Source organism: Amblyraja radiata, chromosome 35 (genome assembly GCF_010909765.2).
Source record: "Amblyraja radiata isolate CabotCenter1 chromosome 35, sAmbRad1.1.pri, whole genome shotgun sequence".
Taxonomy (NCBI): domain Eukaryota; kingdom Metazoa; phylum Chordata; class Chondrichthyes; order Rajiformes; family Rajidae; genus Amblyraja; species Amblyraja radiata.
Window position 1 is genome coordinate 1,068,751 of NC_045990.1, and position 27,785 is coordinate 1,096,535.

Sequence of the window (27,785 nt, forward strand, 5' to 3'; positions counted from 1 at the left end):
GCTGTCAAGGATGTGTTGTCTCACCAGATGTTGCCTGACCTGACTTCACTGTCTTTACCTGGTCTTCAACATCTGCAACCACATTGCACTGTTGGTAAATGCTTTAAGGTTCAATGTATGAGGTCAGCATAGAGTCCACCTGAATTCAACTATCGTGCAGGTGTATGGCCATGATGGGCGCTCACAACTGGGACCAAATCCACACAATACCGAAGACAGACACAAAAAGCTGGAGTAACTCAGTGGGTCAGGCAGCATCTCTGTGAAAGAAGGAATAGGTGACGTTTTGGGTCGAGACCCTTCATCAGACAATGTGTAGGAAGGAACTGCAGATGCTGGTTTAAATCGAAGGTAGACACAAAATGCTGGAGTAACTCAGTGGGTCAGGCAGCATCTCTGGAGAGAGGAATGGGTGATGTTTCGGGTCGAGACCCTTCTTCAGACAATATCAGACAACCAATGTTTGGGTCTCCCAACTCTGAGCTTGAGCGGAGTTCTGGGTGTCCACATGGTGTGAACAATCAGGACGATATGTTCAATGACTGGTGTCACCAATCAATGCTCAGAGTCTACGGGCTGTTGTACATCAATAATATAACTTCTGAAGAAGTGTCTCGACCCGAAACGTCACCCATTCCTTCTCTCCAGAGATGCTGCCTGTCCCGCTGAGTTACTCCAGCATTTTGTGTCTATCTTCAATAATATAGCAGTCAGGGTGCACAGCGCCACCTGCTGCATCAGGCAGACTAAGAGTCCCCAAGGATAAATTAGAATTATGTCTTGGAAGGAACCACTGATGCTGGTTTAAATTGAAGATAGACCCTTGAAGAAGGGTTTTGGCCTGAAACGTTGCCTATTTCCTTCGCTCCATAGATGCTGCTGCACCCGCTGAGTTTCTCCAGCATTTTTGTCTACCTTCGATTTTCCAGCATCTGCAGTTCCTTCTTGAACATGGACACAAAATGCTGGAGTAACTCAGCGGGCCAGGCAGCATCTCTGAAAAGAGAAAGGGTCTCGATCAGAAACGTCACCCGTCACGTAATGCCGTTGATAAATTTACCGATTTGTAAGAATCTGACTATTGAGCTTTTAAAAGAAAGAAAAACATGCCTAATTATAATTATCTGCATGTGGCTCCAATCCTACATCAATTTGCTTGGTTATTAATTCCCCTGAACATTAGAGGTCTAATCTTAGAGAAGACTCTCAAGTTAGGACTTCTCTAACTTCAGAGAGCCCTTGCTTTCTCTTTACAACCCCTCCCAGTTCTCCCACTATTCTCTCCGACTACATTCTTTCTTTTTCCCACCCCCTCCCCTGACATCAGTCTGAAGAAGGGTCTCGACCCAAAATGTCACCCATTCCTTCTCTCCAGAAATGTTGCCTGTCCCGCTGAGTTACTCCAACATTTTGTGTCTACCTTCGATTTAAACCAGCATCTGCAGTTCTTTCCTGCACATAGGTTGCATGTTGTAATATGTAAGTTGTATTTGGGTTGGTAGATGCGAGTTCCTGATGGAGTAAGATAGCCTGGACAGCTGTGCCAGATGCTGCAGAGTGCCTGAGAAATACATAGAGGGCAATGTTGTCCTTGTCACCTTCACGTAGATCACACAGCGAGATATTCAACCATGTTGATACTGTGGCCTGATTGAATACCTAACTGGGCAACTGCATGTAAAAAACACCTCTGCCTTAGTGATGTTGCAACCCACTTTGTTTGGCGATGAGAATGCTGATTGCATGTCTGGAAGGTTAAGGTGATGCGTGATGGAAGGACATCGGTACTAGAGTGGGGACCGAGGATTACTTGTTCAAATTAGGATCAGGGAGGGAAGCTGTGTGTCCAGCAGTTTAGGGAGAGAAAGCCATGAGAACTGATAAAGATCAAATTTAGGTTTGGGTCAGAAGGTGGCAATAAATGTTTGATTAGGTTAAAGAAAGAAAGCCACAGTGGCAGATGATCAGGGTTTCAAGAGAAAAATGGTCATGGGGCAACCTGCTGAGTATTTAATACAGACTCTGTTTTCTTTTGCGATGATTGGGCAAACAGTGTAAAAGTTGAACTGCTTTGCAATGTCCAAGTGATTGGGCATCACTTTTCTAAGGCTGAGTTTTTAAATAGTCATCTGCTTTCTTTTGCATGTCACAGAGTGAGCATCATCAGAAAGAGGAGCATGTGATAGAGTTGGAACAGTCACGGTTGAGAGAAGCAGAGTCACTGACTGCAATGAAGGAGATGCAAGACAAGGTCCTGGAAATGGAAAAGGTGAGAATGAAACTGTGCGGCTGTTGATTTCAATTCCAAAAAAAGTAAGCGCCCATTGTTTTGCAGTGAAATCTCATCTGTTTTTAAAGATAGACACAAAATGCAGGAGTAACTCAGCGGGACAGGCAGCATCTCTGGAGTGAAAGAATGGGTGATGTTTAGGGTCGAGACCCTTCTTCAGAGTCTCCGGGCAAGGCCGCACCGATCTCTGTGTTAGGCCGCGAGGGAGACGACATGGAAAAAGTTGCCTCTCCGTGGAGGAGGCGACCAAAGCGGTTTCCCCCTTACCCCCCCCCCTCCAGACAAGATACACAGAGAAGCATTAAAAACACACTAAAAAAACAAAAAGTAGAAAAAACTAACACGGGCAGCCATCTCACAGCGCCCCCACCGACTCACTGACTGCTCTTTAGTTTTTCTTGTAGAAACAAGGAACTTTGTGTCTTTATTTCATTATTTCTGGGAACTGCATGGTCTGCTGGATATTTACAGCTTTTTCTGTCATGTATTGTGGTTGACAAATAAATGGTTTCTCCCACCAGCGATTAGAATGAAACATTTAGTCTGAAACATAGAAACATAGAAAATAAGTGCAGGAGTAGGCCATTCGGCCCTTCTAGCCTGCACCGCCATTCAATATGATCATGGCTGATCATCCAACTCAGTATCCTGTACCTGCCTTCTCTCCATACCCCCTGATCCCTTTAGCCACAAGGGCCACATCTAACTCCCTCTTAAATATAGCCAATGAACTGGCCTCAACTACCTTCTGTGGCAGAGAATTCCAGAGATTCACCACTCTCTGTGTGAAAAATGTTTTCCTCATCTCGGTCCTAAAAGATTTCCCCCTTATCCATAAACTGTGACCCCTTGTTCTGGACTTCCCCAACATCGGGAACAATCTTCCTGCATCTAGCCTGTCCAACCCCTTAAGAATTTTGTAAGTTTCTATAAGATCCCCCCTCAATCTTCTAAATTCTAGCGAGTACAAACCGAGTCTATCGTCTTCATATGAAAGTCCTGACATCCCAGGAATCAGTCTGGTGAACCTTCTCTGTACTCCCTCTATGGCAAGAATGTCTTTCCTCAGATTAGAAGACCAAAACTGTACGCAATACTCCAGGTGTGGTCTCACCAAGACCCTGTACAACTGCAGTACAACCTCCCTGCTCCTATACTCAAATCCTTTTGCTATGAAGGTGAAGAAAGGTCTTGGCCCAAAATGTCACCTATTCCTTCTCTCCAGAGATGCTGCCTGGACTTGTTGAGTTACTCCAGCATTTTGTGTCTATCTTGGATGATAAAGTTATCTTTAGCCTGGAATTATGTTTTTGTAAGCCACCTATCTGATTTATTCCAGAGGAACAGCATGCTTCCTGATGAAAATAACATAGCCCAGTTGCACGAGGAATTAAATGCACTGAAATTGCGTGAGTTAGAGGCAGTGACTTCGATGAAGGAGTTGCACCAACAGGTGAAGGATTTGGATGAACACTGGCAGGTAAGCAAGGTGTGACCATGCGTGGTAGGGCCTTCAATGTCCACCATCTCTCTTTATGTATTTCAGTGTATGATCTGCAACTCAGATGATCAAAATCGGTGTATAAAGTTGTGAGAGGAATAGATTGGGTAAATGCATAGAGTCTCTTTTCCAGAGTAGGGGAATCGAGAACCATAGGACATACGTTTAAGGTGTGTGGGAGGGGGGAGATTCAATAGGAATCTGAGGGGTAACTTTATCACACAAAGGGTGTAGAATTTATGGAACGAGCTGCCGGAGGAGGTAATAATAATGAATAATGGATGGGATTTATATAGCGCCTTTCTAATACTCAAGGCGCTTTACATCGCATTATTCATTCACTCCTCAGTCACACTCGGTGGTGGTAAGCTACTTCTGTAGCCACAGCTGCCCTGGGGCAGACTGACGGAAGCGTGGCTGCCATTCTGCGCCTACGGCCCCTCCGACCACCACCAATCACTCACACACATTCACACACAGGCAAAGGTGGGTGAAGTGTCTTGCCCAAGGACACAACGACAGTATGCACTCCAAGCGGGATTCGAACCGGCCACCTTCCGGTCGCCAGCCGAACACTTAGCCCATTGTGCCATCTGTCGTCCCCAGGTAGTTGAGGCAAGTACTATAACTACTTTTAAAAGACACTTGGGCAGATGCATGGACAGGAAAGGTTTAGAGGGATATGGGCCGAACATAGGCAGGTGGGATTAGTGTAGATGGGACATGTTGGTTAGCATGGGCAAGTTGGGCTGAAGGGCCTGTTTCCACTCAATGGCTCTCTGGTATAAACTGCACAAGGTCAAAAGATCATTTAGCGTATTTTGTTGAATGCCCTTGAGTAATTCTCACGTTGCACTGAAATGTTTCTAGCAACACCTTGCACGGACTGGAAGTCGGTGGAAAGAGTCGCCAAAGAAGAATGCAACAAATGAGCTGCACAATGAGCTGATGACTGTGCGGTTCAGTGAAGCCCAGGCACAGGCGGAGCTGCGGGAACTGAGGCACAGGGTACTGGAGCTGGAGACACAGGTACTTGACACAAATGTGTAGGAAGGAACTGCAGATGCTGGTTTAAACCGAAGATAGACACAAAATGCTGGAGTAACTCAGCGGGACAGGCAGCATCTCTGGAGAGAAGGAATGGGTGATGTTTCGGGTCTGAAGAAGGGTCTCGACCCAAAACGTCACCCATTCCTTCTCTCCAGATATGCTGCCTGTCCCGCTGAGTTACTCCAGTATTTTGTGTCGACCCTGACTCAAACCTGGCAAACAGTTGCTGCCTCACAGGGCCAGAGACCTGGGTTTGATCCTGACTACAGGTGCTGTCTATACAGAGTTTGTACGTTCTCCCTGTAACTGCGTGGGTTTTCTCCGGGTGCTCCAGTTACCTCCCATATTCCAAAGAGGTGTGGGTTGCGAGTTAATTGGCTCTCCTGACGCCGGGGCAAGACCACCTGGTGAGAACGGCCAGGGACATCGGGCCTCCGTAGAGGCAATTGCGGTGGCCTCAATAGGCCTGACTTTGGGGTGAACATGGGGTGGGGACTGGACATTGTGCCTTCCCTCACAGTGCTATCCACTGTGGGGGGATGATTTTTTTGTCTAATTGTAGTCCTGTAGGTCTGTGTCCAAGATGGCTGCCGTGAAGAGAGAGTGGACGCTGGCGCGCTTTGGCTGCCGCTGCTCTCTCTTCACACTGTGTTTTTGATTTTCTGTTTTTGGATTGAATTCTGTTTTTAATTTGTGTCTCTGTGATGTCTTTATTACTTGTTATATTCCGATTATATGTTATTCCGATTACTATGTAAGGTGTCCTTGAGATGTCTGAAAGGCGCCCATTAAATAAAATTTATTATTATTATTATTCTATAAGTTGCCCTTGGTGTGTAGGATAGAACCAGTGTACACGTGATCGATGGTCAGCACAAACTCAATAGGCCGAAGGGCCTGTTTTCACACCGTATTCTAAACTAAACTAAATTAATTCCATATGCATTGAATAGGAGCTGTCAGATAGTTATTACCATGGATGCTGATGGCTAACTATCAAACAAAAATGAATGCTGGAAGCACTCAGTAGGTTTGGCAGCATCTGAGGAAAGAGAAATAGGTTGATATTCAGGTCATCTTCTTGTGAATGAAACATAAATAAACCAAAGGAATAGTTAGATCTCAAGCCGGGTGTTGAGCAGCCAGGTTGTTGTCTCTGTTGGTGTCAATGTCTGCCAGGCCCTGACAGAGCTCCATTTGGTGGGTGGTAGAGCGGGCACCCAGAGATGACATGGTTGGCTGTCTGTTGTTCTGCTCCACATTCACAGGCTGTGCTCTGGCAGAGCCCCCATCTCTACACGCTGGCGTTGAAACACCCAACTCCAGTACCAAGTCTGTTCAGGTGAAAATCTCTCTCAAAATGAGCAGGCAATGAAAGGTTCTGATGTCCTCTTTGAGAGTGGATTGCGGAAAATGACCTGCTTGTGTCATGGGGCAAGAACTAGAATTGGGTAGCGTCTTTCTAGTGTTCGAGATTGACCCTCTTAGCAACAGATCAAATGTCCCATATTTATTAAAATGCAATAAATCTAATTTTGGTCAATTCATACTTTTTTTTGCAACTTTTACAAGTGCAATTTACTCACCTGTGACAATTGGCTAGCAACAGGAAGTTAAAATACATGAGCTGGCATTTCAAATATTTTGACATTTTTGTTGCTTAAGTTTAAATGTCAGGGCAACATATCAAGAGTGGGTGAATGTTGAATGTGCTAATCATCATGACTAAATAATATTCTTGGTTCTCTACACCAACTACACCATAGTAGGTACTTAAACAATGCATGAGAATTAGAGAATTCTGAATTAAAGGACGTTCTTTTAGGAAGGAGGTGAGGAGGAATTTTGTTAGTCAGAGGGTGGTGAATCTGTGGACTTCTTTGCCACAGAAGACTGTGGAGGCCAAGTCAATGGATATTTTTTAAGGCAGAGATAGATAGATTCTTGATTAGTACGGGTGTCAGGGGTTATGGGGAGAAGGCAGGAGAATGGGGTTAGGAGGGAGAGATAGATCGGTCATTATTGAATGGCGGAGTAGACTTGATGGGCCGAATGGCCTAATTCTACTCCTATTCCTTATGAGGTGTTGATGAATATCGGGCCAGCATTTTGTGTCCATCTTCGGTTTAAACCAGCATCTGCAGTTCCTTCCTGCTCATAATATTTAAATCTACATTGTTGTTTTATGCTCCTTGTGTCCGTATGAATCTGTTTTAACGGGAAAACGCTGTTTCTTTGCTCAGAACCAGGTGAACAGCAGCCTCTTGAACCGAACAGAGCAGGCCTGCACTGGTCTGCAGGACAAGCTGCAGTACGTCACGGCACAGAACAAGGGACTGCAGACGCAACTCAGCGAGACCAGGCGCAAGCAAGCTGAGGTGGACTGTAAGGTGAGCACTGTCCTTATAAAACATTGCCCTGGTCTCCATTCATTGACTACTTGAAGGGGCAGACTGGCTCGGCACGTGAACCTGACTGAAACTCGAATTAAGGATTAGATGAAAAGTTATACTTTATAATTTACAAACTTATCTCCAAAGTTGTATTTTTAGTAAATTATTCCATTCTTCTTTATCATACTTTTTTATTTTTTTTATTTCTCTTTCTTATTTTCTATCTATATAAAAAAAATAATACTAGAAGCAGAGTTAATATCAATTGATAATATTAGTAATGTAGAATGATATACATGAATTGTTTTTAATATGATATGTACCTGCCTCTAATAAAAAGATTATTAAAAATAACTAAATATATAAAACATTGCCCATCCACCTCAACCCCTTCAACAACAGATGTTTAACTCCAGCAGCTGCCACTTTAGTTGGTAGAAATGTGGTGAGTTTCTGAGCCATGAGTGTACCGAGAGAATAAAGTAGGAAAGTGCGGGAAATGTTTCAATGGCTGAGTTATGTAAAAGTTCGAACATTAAAGGAACTGACCTGAGACCGCTACTCGTCAATCTTGCAGGACAAGTGTAACGACTGCGGTCACACCAACAGATATTTATTTCACAATCATTTAACTGAAAACATACTACAAGATGGTTTCCTAGAAACTTAAAGATTGACAGACCATTGGTACAAATTGCCAAATGCTAACGATTTGGTGGTAAAAGAAAAAATGAAGTCGGGTTAAAGCTTTCTTCTTGTATTACAACCATGTTCATAAGTTATAAGAGCAGAATTAGGTCATTCGGCCCATCAAGTCTACTCCGCCATTCAATCATGGCTGATCTATCTCTCCCTCTCAACCACATTCTTCTGCCTTCTTCCCACAATCCCTGACACCCTTACTAATGAGTTAATGCTCACACTCTCCATATCTCTTACTTTCTGCCCACTGTGTTTCCACTCCAATCCCTCGAATTGGGAAATTACTCATTATCCCATTGACTCCTGGCATTATTGTTACAGAGCAGACTCTCAGCACAACCATACCCATTTGCATTGTGCTCTGTGCTAGCATGAGTCAGATGTGTCAATAATCGGAATGTCACTAACACTGCTGCACACAATGTGTGAAATATCATTTCCCATCTACTCAATCTGCATTTAAGAGAAAACTAAATGAGTTCTGGAGGATGAAAGGAATAGAAGAATGTGGCCAAGAGGGTTAGAGGAAGAGGTGTGTGTACTTGGCGATATTGGCAGACTAGTTGAGGCAAACAGCTTGTTTCTGCAACTTAACATCTATGCAACTAAACGTCTGAACAATGATATAAGATTATGTTTTTCGGTCAACTGTGAGGTAGTTCAGTAATTGTCATCCAATCCTAGCCGATTTCACTGATTTACAATTGGTATCTGAGTAAAGATCGTACTGTAGATTTTTCAAGGTCCTGGGAATAAGTTCAATGCGTCAAAACTATCTGGAAATGTTATCTTAGGTGGTGGAAAAAAATGACCTTTTTAAAAAGATTTGATGCGATATGACTTCCACGCAAACCTGCTTTCAAATTGTTCAATACTTAGTTTGAAGAGAGAAAAAAATCTACCCTGTTACGTGTTTACGTATTGTTCTGTTATTTATATGCTTAAGTTAACCAATCTCCAGATTTTTAAGGAAGCTTTTTTGCTGATTTTGTAGCGAGTGTCCAGGAAAACCGTCAACATTTCTGTTTAATTATATAGCAGTATAATAGTTACTGATTTGCAAAGTAGTCATTATTTTGGAAGGCAAAAAAGTGTGTGGTTTTGCAGGTTTTTTGAATGCTTAATTTCAGAGGTAGAAAGCTGTGATATTTTGTTTAAAATCTGTTGGTGTGGTGATTTGCTGAAAGACAGACCTGTTCATGCTGAAATGTGATGGCAATCTAATTTCAACCCTGCAAGTTGTTACAGCTGCAGTTTTACTTCTAAGCAACATTAATAGGGGAGAGAAGGGGTAAAGTTCGAGCAAGATTAAAGCTTGGTTAGTTACTGGTATTTTTTTCATTTTACACTTATACCAGAGCTACCAGAATAGCAACAGATTCAACAGTGATGTGTGTCAGATAAGGAGGTTGTGTGGAAACACTGACGAAAAAGCACCAAACTTGATCAACTTAATCATTGTCCATAGATTTACTTATTTATTGCTTCTAAGATGTTTTTGGATTTCCTTTGACATTTGCTGACCTATTTTGTACATCTTAACTGGTTTTGGGGTTGAGTTTGATTATTGTTGCTATTTTCCAGACACACAATTGGTGCTGACAAGAAGAATAAGGGCAGATGCTGAAAATCTGAAATAGAAACACAAAATGTTGGAAATGCTCACCAGATCAGGCAGCATCTGTGGAGAGAGGAATACATGTGGGAGGTCTCCTGCAATGCAGAAATTAAATAGAGACTGGGTGACTGTTTTGCTCATCACCTGCTTTCAGTCCATGAAGGCTACCCAGAGTTTTACCCAAAACGTCACCTGTCCATTTTCTCCAGAGATGCTGCCTGACCCACTGAGTTACTCCAGCATTTTGTGTCTACTTTTGGCATAAACCAGCATCTGCAGTTCCTTTTTATGACCAGAGTTTCCAATTGTACTCTTCATCCAGCAGCCAGTCTGCTCTTGGCCTGTGTAAGGCGTTCCAGTGAGGGCCAATGTGAGGGGCATTACCCTGTGGGGGGTGAGGATGGGTCGCTAACAGAGCCTGATCAATCTTCAGAGACGGACTGAGATGACAATCAAAGACCATCTTTAACAAGAGAGTCTAACTATCACCTGGACCATGGCTACATGACCTGGTCGTAGATCGCATAACTTTAATTTCTGCTGCATAGAAAGATAATAATAATAATGGATGGGATTTATATAGCGCCTTTCTAGAATACTCAAGGCGCTTTATATCGCAGATGAGGGTCATTCAACCACAGGGTCAGTCCAACACAACCCCTTCCTCCACTGGAAGTTCCCAACACATCTCACAACTGCCTGGCAACGATTGATAGCATCATTCGGCTTCTTGAGCATTTGTAATTCATCGAAGAAATCAGTGGTAGCCATTGATTAAACTTACTGTGCTATTTTTCAGACTTCTGCACAGCTGAGGGAAATGAGTTAAATTGAAAGTTTTGGGCATTTATGAGCTGTTCTGACTAAATTATGGAAAAAAAAATGAAGCTAAGTCGCATGATACCAATTGCATTACCAATTTACATACTTACACGTATTTGACTGTGAGCTGTGATCACACTTAACAGACTGCCAGGCTCATTGTTTTTTTAATGTATGTGGAATTTGTACGTCATGACTTTGCCTGTGTAATTCATTTTAAGATTAATTTAACGAGGTGGTGTTATTCAATTTTGATTTCACCTTGTGCCTGAATTACAATGTTTAACTCCCTGTTTGAATGTTCACTACAAATTATGCTACGTCTATTGCTTGAGACTTTTTTAATGTGCTCAGATGCTCAGCCATTTTAAGAATGTGGGACACCAACGGTCCCTTTGAACTGATGTGCAGGAAGGAACTGCAAATGCTGGTTACAACTGAAGATAGGCTCCAAAAGCTGGATTCTGAAGAAGGGTCTCGACCCAAAACATCACCCATTCCTTCTCTCCAGAGATGTTGTCTGTCCTGCTGAGTTACTCTAGGTTTTTGTATCTATCTTCCTTTGAACTGATTCCTGACAGCACCCAGCATCTGAAAGGAGAAGTACACACCACACACACATCTCTAGACCACATTTGTGTGGGTCAACGACAAATATATCGCTTCATTCCCAAATCTATATGACTTTTGGTGAATAGTTTGTGATCTCTTAAACATCCATCATGTTTAATATCTTTGTAGGTTAACCCACTAAAAGTTCTCAGTGAGAGGAATTTTAATTACAATACTTTGCAATCAGATGACATTCACCATTTTGTTAACATATATAATTTAAAATAGTTTCCAAAAACCACAATCTGTGATGGTGACTGATTGGTGCCTGCTCTGTTTTTGGTGTTGCTGAAACTCTTCTGTTGAAAGAAAAATTGCTTGAGTACATTGTTTGTAGTCATATATTTTCCCTCGATACTCGAGTATTGCCTCGTGAAACAAGGAGGGAAATTATGGAAAGTTATTGTTTGATGTAGCTGACGTTGACCATTGTCATATCTCAGTTTATCTTCATTGAGAAAGAAATTCATCAACTTTGGCACCTGAAAAGTAATTCAAATTTTTAACTTGCAGTTCTTTATATTTCGGAGTCTATTCTGTGCATTGGCCTTTTGAAAGATATCCCAGTCTCAGCCCTATATTTGTCTTTCCTTGGTTAGACTTCAATCCCTTGTCTTGCTTTGGCAATCTAATTTTCTGGATATATATTAGCTGAGAAAGTATCCAGTGGGGAAAGTGAGGTGGGTTGTCAGTGCCAATGGTCGATTAGTGCCAATGGTTGATTCTTGATCTCAGCAGAAGAGGTCTTCTCCGGCTACGGTCCACGTGAGAAAAAAACATATTGATAGAATATCAAACCTGACTTGAAGGTCTGTCAGAGACTGATCTCTGAAGAAGTGAGAGCTTGCAGTTTGTGTAGGAATGAGTCGGTGAACAAAACTACAGTTTCTGTTCTGGTCCTTATTCTTCCAGTGTTGGTGGTATTCCTTTTAAATGCTAGAATAAACACACAATGGAGAGTGAAACTCCTTGTTTTAAACAAAAGACCTTCGAATATGTCATCTGAACTTTGGTTTGCAGTGTAACACTGGCAATGCCACCTTGTCACTGGAATAATCTGTGGTATCTCACTGCTCACTAGAACAAGGAGGAGGTTATGGCCATACGGTTTCGGGAAGCAGATAGTATTGCAGCCATTGCTGAACTTCGCCAGCGAATTGCTGAACTGGAAATCCAGGTACAAATGTATTTGTGTGTTGTGAACGTTGATGTTCAGTCTCAGCTGCATCCTGTTGTTTGTTGTCTTGTGGTCACACTCCCCAGCATGTACCCAGCAATAGACACCCCTTAGCATCAATAATACCATGATCATATTGAATGGCGGTGCAGGCTCGAAGGGCCGAATGGCCTACTCCTTCACCTATTTTCTATGTTTCTATTCACATCAGTCTCTTCCGCTTGTTCTGTCCTCCTTGCTTCGAGGTCCAACACATTGTACATCCGATAATTAATTAGAAGCTCTCCATCTTGTCATTCCCTGCTGATGTGAAGAGTTGGTGGTAACCAGAATGCCAGTGGCTTTAAGATGGGTAATCCACACCCAAAACGTCACCCATTCCTTTCCTCCAGAGATGCTGCTTGTCCCGCTGAGTTACTCCAGCTGTTTGTTCCATTCCACTGCCTACCTCCTGTCTGGCATGTGATAAATATTACAATTCTCTGTTGTGTGAGAGTTTTATTTAACTCTTCAAGCCATTCATATTCATTTTCTGAAGTCTAAGGTTCAGTTTTGTCTGACATTGGGTGTAAATATTTTCATTAGTTGCTTGACAGAGTTCAATGTCAGCTCTGGATCAGTGAAGTCCCCTTTATTGAGCTGAAAGAGCAGATTAAACCAAGTCCCTCACACCACTTGGTGGACCAAGAGTAGACAAGTGGGACTAGTGTAGCTGGGAGATTGTTGGCCGGTTGTGGGCAAGTTGTGACAAAGGGTCTTTTTCTACACGGTATCACTCTATGACTCTGATTTGGTCAATCATTTACCATTTGGTCACCCTGCTGTTTGGTCAAGATGGATAGGTGAGATGTCAGGTCGGGTCCCTTCTTCAGACTGAATAGCTTCTTCAGATTGGTCTGAAGAAAGGTCCCGACCCAAAACGTCACCTCTCCATGTTCTCCAGAGATGTTGTCTAACCCACTGAGTTCTCCAGCACTCTGTGTCCTCCTTTGTAAATCAGCATCTGCAGTTATTTCTTACACAATCCAACTGCAGTTCTGTTTGAGTGCGACTTTCTATTAATTGAAGCACGTACTGATGCAAGATGAAACCGCTCCTCACTGTAATGATAGGTTTAGTGGAGAACTTTAGTTGGGTGTAGCTAGCTCACACTGGAGCACAACATGGAGTGCAGGTCGACTCAAATGCTGTAAGAGGTGAGGTATTTTGCAGAATAGGGAAAAATCAAAGGCTGATGAGTTTGACACAATAATTAGTGATGGTTTCCACTGCTTATTAATTGGGTTCTGAGTGGCCTAATTTGTAAAACACAGTTGTTTTTCCTTTAATCTGCTCTAATGGCTTGTTTGCTTTGCACTTCAAAGAAAGAAGCAGGAAGAATCCAAGGTCAGCTGAACAACTGTGACTCCAATCAATTTATTCGGGAATTGAAGGACCAGATCACAGAATTAAAAACGGAGGTAAGGAGAAAGAATTTATAGTGACCATTGGAAGTTTCTGCTGCTGTTAGATGCCTTATGGGGCTTATCCCACTGTACGAGCTAATTCAAGAGTTCTCCTGAGTTCCCCTGATTCGAACTCGGAGAATTACGGTAATAGCCGCTCGTAGGTACTCGGGGCTCTCGTGGACATTTTTCAACATGCTTACCGTGTTTCCCGAGTACCTGCCGTTAATGTTACGAGCCGCTAAGAGACGTCCCAAGCTCCGACAAGTTTGATTTTTTTTTTAAACTCGGGAGAGCTCTTGAAATAACTCGTACAGTGGGACAGCCCCTTATGTAGTGAGTGAAGCATTAAAGAATAAATGGCCAGAAACATGTTCTGCTGCCTGTCCCACTGAGTTACTCCAGCATTTTGTGTCTGTCCCAGATATTCAACAATTTTTGATAATAAACTTGTCATGCAGTATTGTATTCTGCATTGTACTCTGTCTCTAGACTGCAGCTGAAAAAATTTACCATTTTATTTAAAATAAACACCCTTATACTTTGCTACACTTTTCTGTCTGGAGAAGGGTCTCGACCCGAAACATCACCCATTCCTTCTCTCCAGAGATACTGCCTGTCCCGCTGAGTTACTCCAGCACTATGTTTGGGAAATGCCCATATTTGGACTAGTATCGAGAATGAGCTATAAAATAATACACAGCATTGTGTATAAAATTGAGAGGCATAGAAAAGACAGTCAGAAACTTTTTTTCCCAGGATGGAAAATCAACTGGAGGGCATAGCTTTAAGATGAGAGGGGCAAACTTTAAAGATGTGTGGGGAAAGTTTTTACAGAGAGGGTGGTGGGTGCCTTAAACGCGCTGCCAGGGGTGGTGGTGGAGGCAGATACGATAGTGGCGTTTAAGAGACTTTCGGATAGGCACATGAAGATGTAGGGATATGGATTATATGCAGGCAGATAAGAGTTGGTCTTGGCATCATGTTTGACACAGATGTTGTAGGCCGAAGAGCCTGTTCTTGTGCTGAACTGTTCCATGTTCTACTGCCACTTAACAGAATTATTTAAAATTTCATTTATTTTTTGTAGTAAATCTGTGAATAAATTAAGCAGCTCAAAAAAGCCAGAAAAGTGGAAAATGTAAAGTGACGTTTAAATGATGGAAGATTTCCACAAACCAGTCTCCACAGATATATATTTTATTTGCGGTATTGTTCTAGATGGTGACGTGTATGAGATGAGTGTTGTGTAGATGTGACACTAACTCCATTCAGTCTGCTGTTGTAATGACTACCACCTGATTAGTCTGCCAAATTATCCCTTCCAAAGGTCAGGGTCATGTGTCAATAACCAGCTTTGACATTTCACTTTAGAATCACTAACTACCCACAAACTAGGTCACCTTGTCTATCAATCACAAGTTCCTCAGCTATCGTGTCTGTGGTTTCTGATGATATATGAACGCTTATACTAATCATGGATGATGCCTAAAACCATAGTCGTAAAATGCCGGGCAGAGATTTTGCACGCATGACAATCAACGAAACTCAAACCTCATTTTCTAACTGCTATTAAAACATCAACACGTGATCCTTCCCCCTTTGAAAGTAAGATATTTTGTTTGTTTACTTGTTCAACTTGTTAATTTCTTGCAATGGGGGGAAAAAAACAACTGGAATTATAAAACCAGTCCAGGGAGATATTTGAACAAATTGTCGCAGATGGATAGGGTGATGAAAGCAGTTTTGGCAGGTTGGCTTTCATCAGTCAGGGAAATAAGTATAGAAGTTGGGACATTATGTTATGGTTGTACTAGACGTTGCTGAGGCCACCATTGTATTGTATTCAGTTTTAGTCACCCTTCTATGAGAAAGATGCCCTGAAGCAGGAAAGAATGCAGAGAAGATTTCTGAGGATGTTGTCAGAACTTGAGGGCCCGGGCTATAGGGAGTGGTTAAGCAGGCTAGGACTTTATTACCAGCATCTGCAGTTGCTCGTTTCAATATTTAAAAGACATTTGGTCAGGTACATGGATAGAAAAGGTTTAGAGCGTTGTGTGGAAAATGAGACTGGTGAAGGTGGCCATCTTGGTCAGCATGGGGCAGTTGGGCTGAAGGGCCTGTTTCAGTGCTGTGTGAGTCTGGGACTGTGTGATGAAGCTGAAGCAGAGTATCTTGTGCACTAAACAGCAGAAACAGCACATTATGTGTGTGCTACACACCAAAACAATATGGACTCTGCTTGGTGAACTAGCAACCAGTTGGTCCTGATCTCCAGCCATGTCTGGTCATAAGTGGTTGTAGACAATTGGAAAGCTAATGAGAGGAGGAGGCTCCTAGTGCTTCCCAACCTGCAGAAGGCAGTTAACATGGGGGCATCTATCTGTGAGGACGTGTGGAGCTGAAGTGTAAGTGTGCTCCGTAAAGCAGCTCAATGCCCTGTTCAGATGTGAATGCAACAATGGAAGGTTCCCCACCTTGCTGGTCTTAAATGTCAACGTGGCAGTGAACTGTAGGTTGTCATGAGGAGATGCAGAGGCAAGGTGTCTGAGAATGTGGGTGACTCAGTCCTGAGCGCTGCTGGCATTACGTGGCATCTCGTGGTCGACATCTAATCTAGCCCTGGGTGCTACTGGGCATTATGCTGACAGAGTTCTTTTAAAATCAGTTTTATATTGATGCAAAGAGCTTTGAAACTGAGCAGGTCTGAGATTTATCGTCGGTTGCTGATCAGAAGTACTTAATTTAGTCAGGCACCACACATTGTGCAGGCTCTCACAAGAAGGCGTTCTAGCCGACTTCAAGTCACGCAAACATGATGAGTTGCACAAGGTAATGCTATTAGTGCCAGATTATACCACTGAGCTCCAGAATACTGAATGACAGCAGATGTAAGGCAGCAACTCTACCTCTGCACCACTGTGCTGCCCAGTAAGCAGAACTTTCCCCTCTTCATGCTTTGAACAGTAGGATTGAGAAGTCCTCTGAGCCTCTCGTTTTCTGCTATAGCAGTGGGACTCCACAGAAATTGGAGGGAGATCATGAAGGCCATCTAGCCAGCCTATCTACTGCCATCACTCCATGAATGTAAACTCGTGGAAAAGACACTGGTTGCTCAGTAGGAGATGTTAAGCTTACTGCTGATTCAGCCTTGAAAATTGCATCTTGCCTGTCCATCCTAGACATATAAGCACAAGACAAGGGTGGTCTGGTGGCGCAGCAGTAGAGTTGCTGCCTTACAGCGCATGAGACCCGGGTTCTATCCTGACTACGGGTGCTTGTCTGTATGGAGTTTCTACGTTCTCCCTGTGACCTGCGTGGGTTTTCTCCGCGATCTTCAATTTCCTCCTACACTCCAAAGTTGTGCTGGTTTGCAGGTCAATTGGCTTGGTATAAATGTAAAATTGTTCCTAGTGTGTGTAGGGTAGTGTTATGCCCTGTCCCACTTGGGAAACCTGAACGGATACCTCTGGAGACTTTGCACCCCACCCAAGGTTTCCGTGCGGTTCCCGGAGGTTTTTGTCAGTCTCCCTCCCTGCTTCCACTACCTGCAACCTCCGTGAACTGCACGGAAACCTTGGGTGGGGCGCAAAGTCTCCAGAGGTTTCCGTTCAGGTTTCCTAAGTGGGACAGGGGCATAATAAGTGTGCGGGGATCGCTGGTCGGTGCGGACTCGGTAGGCTGAAGGGCCTGTTTCCGCGCTGTACCTCCACAAACTAAACTAAACAAGCAATGATCTACCCTAGTGTAACGGGTGAAAATGTAACTTTACCCATGGGTTCCTACCCCAGCCAGTGAAGATTGTTACAACCTCAGTAACTGAACGGATCAAACCACAAGCATGGGGTGAGAGGTGTTCAATCAACTTCTAGGAAAATGTCTGTCAATAGATGTCACATCAAACTGAAGCATGTGCAGTTTGTAGTGGTGCCTTGCAGCACATTCACCAGTGCTGATGATATCTCTACTGAGACGGTTTATTTAAAACAAAACACTCCAGTAGTGTTCTGCAACGCTCAGTGTGGGCTCTATACTTTATTGTGGCAGGAAACCAGCTTATCATCGGATTATGTAAGAAATTGTGGAAATTCTGTGTGTGTTTGTGTATGCCTGGCACGAGAGGTCTTGCAAAATCTTCCCCCTCTAAACTTAAAGGTGCCTTGAAATCAGACTTTTGGGGTTCCATCCATTCTACTGAGTTACAGTAGTTGAAATAATCTTAATGCCCCTGTCCCACTTAGGAAACCTAAATGGAAACCTCTGGAGACTGAGCCCCATCCAAGGTTTCCGTGCGGTTCCCGGAGGTTGCAGGTGGTTGCCGGAGGTTGCAGGTGGTGGAAGCAGGTAGGGAGACTGACAAAAACCTCCGGGAACCGCACGGAAACCTTGGGTGGGGCGCAGAGTCTCCAGTGGTTTCCGTTCAGGTTTCCTAAGTGGGACAGGGGCATTACTTATCTATTCATTTTCATTGATAACAAAATCTATCCTATTGCTATAACTAGGCATGAAAATTGTTCCCAGTGTTGGGGGAGTCCAGAACCAGGGGTCACAGTTTAAGAATAAGTGGTAGGCCATTTAGGACTGAGATGAGGAAAACAAATTTCACCCAGAGAGTTGTGAATCTGTGGAATTCTCTGCCACAGAGGGCAGTGGAGGCCAATTCACTGGATGTTTTCAAGAGAGAGTTAGATTTAGCTCTTCGGGCTAACGGAATCAAGGGATATGGGGAAAAAGCAGGAACGGGGTACTGATTTTGGATGAACAGCCATGATCACATTGAATGGCGGTGCTGGCTCGAGGGGCTGAATGGCCTCTACTCCTGCACCTATTGTCTATTGTCTATAAATTGCTTTGGGGTGGCCAGACGCTGAAAGATGGTGTGCCAGTGGAACCCTTGAGGGGGGATCTTATAGAAACTTACAGAATTCTTAAGGGGTTGGACAGGCTAGATGCAGGAAGATTGTTCCCGATGTTGGGGAAGTCCAGAACAAGGGGTCACAGTTTAAGGATAAGGGGGAAATCTTTTAGGACCGAGATGAGAAAAACATTTTTCACAGAGAGAGTGGTGAATCTGTGGAATTCTCTGCCACAGAAGGTAGTTGAGGCCAGTTAATTGGCTATATTTAAGAGGGAGTTAGATGTGGCCCTTGTGGCTAAAGGGATCAGGGGGTATGGAGAGAAGGCAGGTACAGGATACTGAGTTGGATGATCAGCCACTGATTACAACTGTTTCCCACTGATTACAACTGGAGCTATGGTCCTGGCAAAATCAGGCTTTTGTGCAACTTTTACTGGTGTTTGACTTCAAACTAAATTTCCAATCATCAAGTGAGCAAAAAATCAACCTGCTGGAGGAACTCAGTAGATCAGGCAACATCTGTGGAGGTACAGGGATGGTCAATGTTTCTGTCCGAGACTTTGTGAAAGGACAGTTTTTTAATTGTTTATTCCAATCATCTACTCCACCTCCCGCCTTTGTTATCTTATTCCAACACATTCATTGAAAGTAACACGGAGGGTGGTGGAATATGCTGCCAGGGATGGTGGTGGAGGCAGATACGATAGCTGTGTTTAAGAGACTTTTGTATAGGCACATGGATATGGAGATAAGAGTTGGTCTTAGCACAGATATTGTAGGCTGAAGGGCCTGTTCTCATGCTGTACTGTTCTATGTATCCCAACCTCTATACAAGCTCAATCAAACCGCTGCTGCCATTGTCCAAATCATGTCCCACACATTATCATCATAGAGTGACACAGTGTGGAAACAGGACCTTTGGCCCAACTTTCCCACACCGACCAAGATGTCCCATCTACACTAGTCCCACTTGCCTGCATTTGGCCCATATCCCTCTAACCCTGTCCTATCCATATATACACCATAGAAGGTAGATAGCCATTGCTTATTGACCTACTTAACACCATTTTGTGCCAGGACCCTCCTTCAGACTGATTGTAGATGGGGTGGAGAAAGTGGGAAGAGAGGTATTAGCAGGACAAAGCCTGGCTAGTGATGGGTGCATACAGGTGAAAGGAATTTAGATTGCCAGATGGGTGGATGGACAAAGGCCAGAGACGGGACGAAGACAAGGCTGTGAGTGGACAGAGATACTTGGTTCTTGGTTACTTGGTCCTCCAAAATATTCCAACTGGAATTTAAACTGGAGGTGGTGAAGGGAGGGCTTAAGCCAGAAAGGGTTATTGGGAAGAAAGTGCTACTTTAAATTTAGTTGCATCTGGTTGGGTAACTATAGTTGGGTGGAGATTATTCCATGCTTTAATTGTGCGGGGGAAGAACGAATTGCTGTACACATCTGTCTTTGTAGCTGGGATCACAAATTGGATCGAATGCCCTCGTCTGCTCCTAATTAGTTTGGGTTTGATGTAGGTCTTGTAGTCGATGTCGAGCTGACCATTTAACATTTTGTAAAAACAGGTCAAATGGTGAGCTTCACGTCGAATACTGCCTGACCCGATGAGTTACTCCAGCATTTTGTATCTTTTTATAAACCAGCATCTGCAGTTCCTTGCATCTACTCTTCAAACACTTGTGGAGTTAGAATAAGGAACGACTTAAAAATGGGATGACATTTGGGCAGGGTTAATCACCAGTGAAAGACGGTGCTTAAAACATAAATGAATGAATTGGTAAACATAAAACTAGATTGTTTGGACAGATGGCACAATGGGCTAAGTGTTCGGCTGGCAACCGGAAGGTAGCTGGTTCGAATCCCGCTTGGAGTGCATACTGTCGTTGTGTCCTTGGGCAAGACACTTCACCCACCTTTGCCTGTGTGTGTCCTTGGGCAAGACACTTCACCCATCTTTGCCTGTGTGTGTGAATGTAATTATGTGAAGCACTTTGGGGTCAATGCAAGTTGACTAAAAATGTGCTATATAAATAAAGAAATTTAATTTAATTTAATGTTCCCTGGGCAGAAAAGAATTTCCAATGGCTTTCCGCTGGGGGAGAAAACAGCATTTGCAGTTGAATTTCTTGGTAGTTGCATCCAAATTCTTATCTTGCATTCTTGCATTTGTGTAAAGTCACATTATCCGGGTTGTTTCCATCCAGGCTCTTGCTTTCATGAGCAATCCCCAAGTTCATTAGTCTGAAGAAGGGTCCCGACCCAAAATGTCACCTATCCATTTTCTCCAGAGATGCTGCCTGACCCGCTGGGCTACTCCAGCACCTTGTGTCTTCTCTTGCTTCATTCTTGCTTCAAGACGATTCTCCAATCCTCCCGTTTGCACGCAATGTTGACGAGCCCTGAAGATGATTCAGAGCGAGAGCATGTTGTGGGGCACATCCCCCCCATGGCAGTGTGATTTCAAGTGGCTGTGGTGAAGTGTGGGAGTCTGTGGTGCGATGAGATAGCGTGGATCTGCACCATGAGGTTTCTAGACTCAGAGCTCACAGGATTAGCTGCAGTTTGTGGGATCTCATAGCAACTACCATGAAAGCAACTCCACACAGCTATACTATGAAATGTAAACCATACTGTATCGAGAGTGTTGAACATGTCGCTCTTGATCCTTGGCAGAAAGCAGCAGCTCGTGTGTTGAAAGTGGGGCTGGTTAACAGGGTTTGGTTTGTTGCCTTGCACAGCGTACGTGATGTATTATCCAGTAACGGGCCACAATATCAGCTCCGAGTGCGGGGAGAAAGAAAGTTGCCCCCCTCCCCCCCCCCCCCCCCCCCCCCATCCCGTCAAGTGTGCATGAATTTCGACTATTTCATTGTTTCACCCCAGTTTCTCTCTACTTTAATGGCCAAGATGAAATGTCTGGCTTTAGAGAATATTTTTGGAGGGTTTAAGTGAATGTGAGTGACTAATTTCGAAATGTGCAATCTCTGACTCACTCTTACAGCTACGATATTTAGCCTGAATTAAAGGTCTCCACCTAAAATGTCACTTCTCCACGTCCTCTAGAGATGTTTGGTTTAGAGATACATTGCGGAAACAGAGTTGGCCCACTGAGTCTGCACCAATCAACAATCCCCGCACACTTACACTATCCTACACACACGAGGGATAATTTTATGTTACTTTTATACCAAGCCAATTAAACTACAAACCTGTACGTCTTTGGAGGAAACCAAAGATCTTGGAGAAAACCCATGCAGGTCACGGGGAGAACGTACAATCTCTGTACAGACAAATGCCTATAGTCAGGATCGAACACAAGTTTCCAGTGCTGTAAGGCAGTAGCTCTTTATGTCTTCATGTGCCACCTTTATGTGCTTTATGTCCTCTAGACATGAATAAAATGGGACTATGTATGGTTAAACTTTCCAAAGACAACAATTGGAATGGCTGCGGGACTGCGAGCGCGCGCCGGGGGCTCTAACAACTAGACCCGGTGCGCGACCTTGCATCACCCGGCGTGGCTTTAATGGCCGCGGGACAATTCGCCATCGCCCGCCGGGGGCTTTGACTTTGACTTTGACTCTGACATCGGGGGGGAGAGTGCAGTGGAGAGATAAATGTTTTTGGCCTTCCATCACAGCAATGTGATGGATGTTTATGTAAATTATGTTGTGTCTTGGGTCTATTTGTTTGTAATGTATGGCTGCAGAAACAACATTTCATTTGGACCTCAAGGGGTCCAAATGACAATAAATTGAATTGTATTGTATTGTATTGTATTGTATCTGTAGGGAAAAGGCTGCAAGTAGATTCTTCCAATGGAAGAACACATCTTGTGGATAAATTAGAGGCATTATCACATTTAGTTTAAATCTAATGGCAAGGTATTGGTATTTGGCGCATTGAAAATGGCGGCAATACCTGGCGACTTGCATGTGGACAATTGTACCATTCGGGCATTGTGCTTGGGTGAGGCACTACTGAACTGTATGTGACAAAAGAATGCCATTATACATGTGATAATAAAGATCCATTGGCCTTTGGTCCACTTGCTGATTGTTCTGTCCGTTTTTCCCAAATGCAGATCCAGCTGTTCAAAGGTCAAGGCCACTTCCAGACTCCATTGAGCTTTGACGGCATCCACATTGTGAACCACATGGTGGAAGACGACGAGTTCATCCACTCCTCAGACGAGGATCTCTTGCCGAGCCCCATGGGAGTGAGCGGTCTCCAGGGAGATCTGTACCCCATTCCCCACGGAAACGGCCACTTCCTCCGAGGCCTGGAGATGTCGGGGAAAGACAGCGACGGCAGCACTGACAGCGATCAGGAAAACCGAAACTCTGGACTGGAGCTTGAAGTAGACATGGTCAATCACATCATGTGCAACGACAGTCCAAACAAGGCATCATCCATCTCTACAGCCGTCTAATGGGGGGGACATCATGATCTAAATTCTCCTGCATTCCACCAAGTGAAACTTACTATATGTGAGGCATTCCTGAGCTGCTGCTCCTCTGATTTGGGTCTGATATTTATTTTTTAAATCACCCATCTCCTTCCCTATTTCATCCTGACATTTCTTCCCAGTGAGGGAAATAGGTGGGGAGCTAGAACGTTGTGAAAGTGGCCCAATGTCTCTGGTATGTTTTCTGCAATCCAGATGCCATGATGGATGAGTTTGCGGCTCCACTGTGGTGCTCTGTTTTTGTGGAGTAACCCCCAGTCTTCCATGTGTGTGTTCCATGTGTAGTGCAAAAATGCAAGTCAGCACTTAAAGGTTAAGGGTATGAGCCTGGGAGTTGTTGGAATTCAGGCCATGTCTCCCACCGTTGCTCCTTGGCCTGACACAGTGGTGGATTCTGAATTTTAATTCTCAGCAGTAACCCACCATCGCCAATATGCGGTGGACAAACAAGAGGCAGCACAACCCACCTGCATACATGTAATGGACACCTAGTTTGGTCTAGCTGAAAGCACTCGATACTATTACAGGGTACCAGATTGTGATGAAGCCTAATGACAATAGACAGGGTCTAACCCATCTCCTGATTGCTTTAGAATCTCATTCCACTCAGTATCTGGCTGATGCACTGACCTTTGCTAGAACCTAACTAACACGGTGATTGAAGCTCTGCCTTCGTAGTACAATACATGTCCATCACCGGACATTGAGTTAACTTCCTATTAACCAGTTGAAATTAAGCTTGTTGGTAAACATAATGCAGCTCAAGAAAAGTTCCTACAGCTAAGCAACGCACTCTTGAATATTCCAGCCTCACTGCTTGCTCATCTATTTATTAAACCAGAAAATGTTCACTAGCTTTCATGTCTGAAGTTATGAAAGTAGACTTTTTTGACATTAATCTGTGGACTATTGTTAGCTTGTTTTAGAGTTTTTAAATCTGTGGTTGACACATGTACACACTGCCTGCACTATATACCCTGATCTTATACCGTTTCCACCTATTCTGCCCCAAGCATAGGCAGCTGAAGTCCAGCATTCTATAACTGGGTCCTCCTTACTCTTGTCATTCAGCCGACCTAGTGGACTCCCCACTCCACAGTAAAAATGTGCAGATGGTTGAAGTCATTTCAAGTTCGGTTTCTAAGGCTGGACCATTGGATCGTTGATAGACACAAAATGCTGGAGTGACTCAGCGGGACAGGCAGCGTCTCTGGAGAGAAGGAATGGGTGACATTTCGGGTTGAGACTCTTCTTCAGCATTTTGTGTCTACCTTTGATTTAAACCAGCATCTGCAGTTCTTTCCTACACATTGGATCGTTGATGTCCACTCAACAAACCAGCATTGTAGCTTCCATTCAGCATTTGTTTCACCCAGAGTACACTTACAAATACCCTCCTGTGATGTCTCGGAACCCATTGTGTTACTTATGCAAATTATTGGCCATTAATTGTATTGTAATCCTTCGGACAAGTAGTACTGGAAGTTTTGCAAAACCACGTCTGCTTTGGTTTTAGCACCTCTGTTACAGATGACCATTTGGTGGATGAAGCAGCACCTTTTGAAGCAAGATGTGGTCAGCTACTCTGTTCATTAGTTACCTATGAATTACTTTTACAATGATGCTCATTTTATTTGTGCTGCATTGATATTTTTTCATCCTTAGCGTCCATGCTAAACTTTACGAACTGCCTGGATGCTGGAGTCGCCATTGCTTGAGGAACACTGCATGGGAGGAAGGATTTTGTAGACCCATGAGCTCTCATTTGTATGAAGGTACATTTGCTCTTCATGCCAGTATCCCCAAGGGTGGACTCAAGTAATCGTCCAACTGATACAGTAAGCACCCATCACTTGATATTGAATTGACTTCTGGTTAACCGATTGGCATTTGGTCCACTAACAATAGAAATTCCCCACTTCCCAGGCAACGTAACTGAGTTGTCAAATCTCTTGCTTCTTGGATGGTAATGAAGCTGATAATGTAAAGTGTCCATACTCCAGTCATCTGTCCATATGTCTGACCACAACACCTCTTCCCTTCTCCAGTGCTGTGTTTTATTGGAATCTTGGTATCTTCAACATTCTGCCACTCACTGTCCAGGCACATCGAGTGGGTCCCCATGCACTTTATTCCACATTGCATCACGATGAACACAGTTAATATATACCGGCACGTCACTTAAAATCTCCTGGTCATTTTATCAGGACCACGCCACATCCAGAATATTGACTATCTTGTTTTAGTTGAACTCCTTTTCATTTTGTCAGTGTCATGAGCAGGGCAGTGTTTGTCTATTAGTGAAGAACTGTGTCACTCTGAGGGAGGTGTCAGTGGGGGGAAGGTTAGTTTGGTTGGTCTCTCCCTGCCTCTGCCAAACTTCCTATTAACCAAGGAACACCTTTATCGGTGGGGACTGCTTTGGCTGAATCTATCCCTGTTAAATAATGTAGAATTAGCCCTTCAGCATGGCAGTACTTAAGATATTGAGGTAAAATTAAGTTACTGGATGTGTATTATGACGCTCACTGACATTACAAACCGTCTCATTTTAGCTCTGTGAAAAGTGCTGACTATCACGTTTTTTTTCATGGTTCTTTTCCAACTGTTTTCCAAGCTTAGACATCTGAGCTCCAGCATTCTATAGCTGGGTACCCAACTGCTTGGAGTCGCTCATTGCCAATAAACGCACCTCCTCCCAAGAACCAAAGATCTCGACTAACGCTGAGCATTAATGACACTTGGGAGTGGGGTCTGGTGCCATTAATCACACGTCAGGAGAAGGTGTGTGCCATATGTATAGAGTCAACCATTTAGTTTGTGCTGCAGGTATGTCCACCCCTGATATAGAATGAGCACTCTTTGTTATTATAACTGACACATGACCGCTCCAGTGTTGCCTCGGGCATCTTGTAACGTCATTGTTGAGAGCTCATGCATTCATTAGTTTGGGGATTGGATTGACAAGTGTTTTGTGTGATGACGGATGACTTGGTATCAGTTTGTGTGGCAGACATATTCTCATTTGTCCCCTCTGTCTCGTTCCCAAAGCCCACACCACCATCGCACTGTACATTGTAGACCACTGTTGTAGAACAGTCTCAAGCCGAAACGTCACCCATTCCTTCTCTCCAAAGATGCTGCCTGTCCCGCTGAGTTACTCCAGCATTTTGTGTCGAAGTAGATACAAAATGCTTTTGTGCTAGTTGTCTCTGAGCTAGCCGAGAACAGGGTTCAACAAAGTCCCATGCAAGTAACAGATATCACTCTGACTGTTCATCCCACTTGTCACACACAGGGTACAAAGTCTTGAGACCGCAACACCGTTAGCCCGGGTTCCCAGCCAGCATTGACCGCCCGGCCCTACAGAGAGAATAGCCTCTTAGCAAGGCGCAGTAAGTGCAAGCTGCCCTATTGGCACATGTCCTAGACACTGCAATGGTTCTCTCTCTCTGTGTGTGAAGATTTACTGAACTTTAGGATTACATCAGCAAGGCAATGGGAAGGGGAGGGGGTGGGTGGGAGGTTGTGTTTCCACACATTGGGGTGTGGAGAAACCAGTGCTCAGAATTCAAGTGTCATTGAAATCAAAGTGGTGTGTGAGAGAAATCAGTTATGCATCTTTCCAAAGGAGATGTCATTATTTAGAGCTTGAACGGCAGCTGCCACTAATGTGTATGTGCAATAATGGTCACTGGAATGGCGTCCCAGGGGCCTCTCCCCAGTGCCCTCGTGGGGTCACGGCACTAAACCTGTCCTGGACACTCTTGGTGCTCTTCATTGCGTGTCAGTCTTGGTGTCCCACCCCAGCCCCATCGCTCTTACTAAACACGTGGTTATCGGCATTCATTCCATGGCTAGCGACATTCGCAATGAAGGTTATTTGTCACGTTACGTGTTAGAGCAAGTACTCACCTAACCCGTGAGTAGAAGTCTAGCGGTTCAGGCAGAATCCCAGGCCTATGACTGAACTGTACATATTCTGCGATGATGTATTGTCAAAACTGTGTAGCATACCATTTATAAATGAATTTCTGTTGCAATGAGTTTCTTTTCAAGTATCTGTATTGTCACATTCAGACCGCCGTGCATTTTGTAAAGCTGATGCGTGCTTGAATCATGACCATTTTTAGCTGCTAGTTGTGTAAATAATAACTACAGACGCACACTGAACCGTAACTGTATTTTCACGAGTAGCACATGCTTTTTTGTGTACTGTGTAATAATGAAAGATTTCCTGATAAAGACGTGTGTGTGATACAGAGATGTTAAACCAAACCATTGTGGATGTGTTTATTACTGGCCCTGCTTGTGCAACGTGACCGGTGTTGCAGCAGTTACACCAGCAATTATGGAGCTTTGAGAAAATCAGATTCTGCTTTATCAATTTCCAAAGTAATGTCTGAGTGGTTCTCTAGTTCCTGATCGAAATTGCATTATGACCAATTTACCCCCCGATGCAAATAGCTCCACTCGCATTATATCCAATCTGTGTTCTGCAAACTGAAGATAGGCACTAAAAGCTGGAGGGTCAGGCAGCGTCTCTGGGGAAAAGGAATAGCTGGCGTTTTGGGTCGAATCCCTTCTTCAGACTGAGAGTCGGGGGGATGGAAACGAGAGATATAGAATGTGATGTGAAGAGATATAGAACACAGAGTGGGAGCTGTGAGAGAGGATGTGGCAGAGGTGATGCAGGAGACAGAGTTATACTTTACTTGAGGGATGATAAAGAGTTGGCAGATTGTTTCTGGGTTCAGATGTTGGAGATGGGTTGGTTTCCGTGCTGCACCTTTCAATCAATCAATTTGTCCAGGGGTTAGCAGAGGCAGCGTCAGC

The 27,785-nt window shown here is 43.9% G+C and overlaps 1 protein-coding gene across 2 annotated transcripts in view; it reads left to right on the plus strand.

Moving 5' to 3' along the window:
• Positions 1-27,227, plus strand: part of evi5l (ecotropic viral integration site 5 like) — a 98,107-nt gene extending 70,880 nt beyond the window's left edge. For both annotated transcript variants that reach the window (XM_033012197.1, XM_033012198.1), the window contains 7 exons: positions 2,153-2,269; positions 3,630-3,770; positions 4,662-4,820; positions 7,085-7,231; positions 12,070-12,165; positions 13,530-13,625; positions 22,566-27,227. In XM_033012197.1, the coding sequence (XP_032868088.1) occupies positions 2,153-2,269; positions 3,630-3,770; positions 4,662-4,820; positions 7,085-7,231; positions 12,070-12,165; positions 13,530-13,625; positions 22,566-22,913 (1,104 nt within the window). In that variant the 3' untranslated portion in view covers positions 22,914-27,227. The remainder of the gene's footprint in view (positions 1-2,152; positions 2,270-3,629; positions 3,771-4,661; positions 4,821-7,084; positions 7,232-12,069; positions 12,166-13,529; positions 13,626-22,565) is intronic.
• Positions 27,228-27,785: the final 558 nt, after the last annotated feature.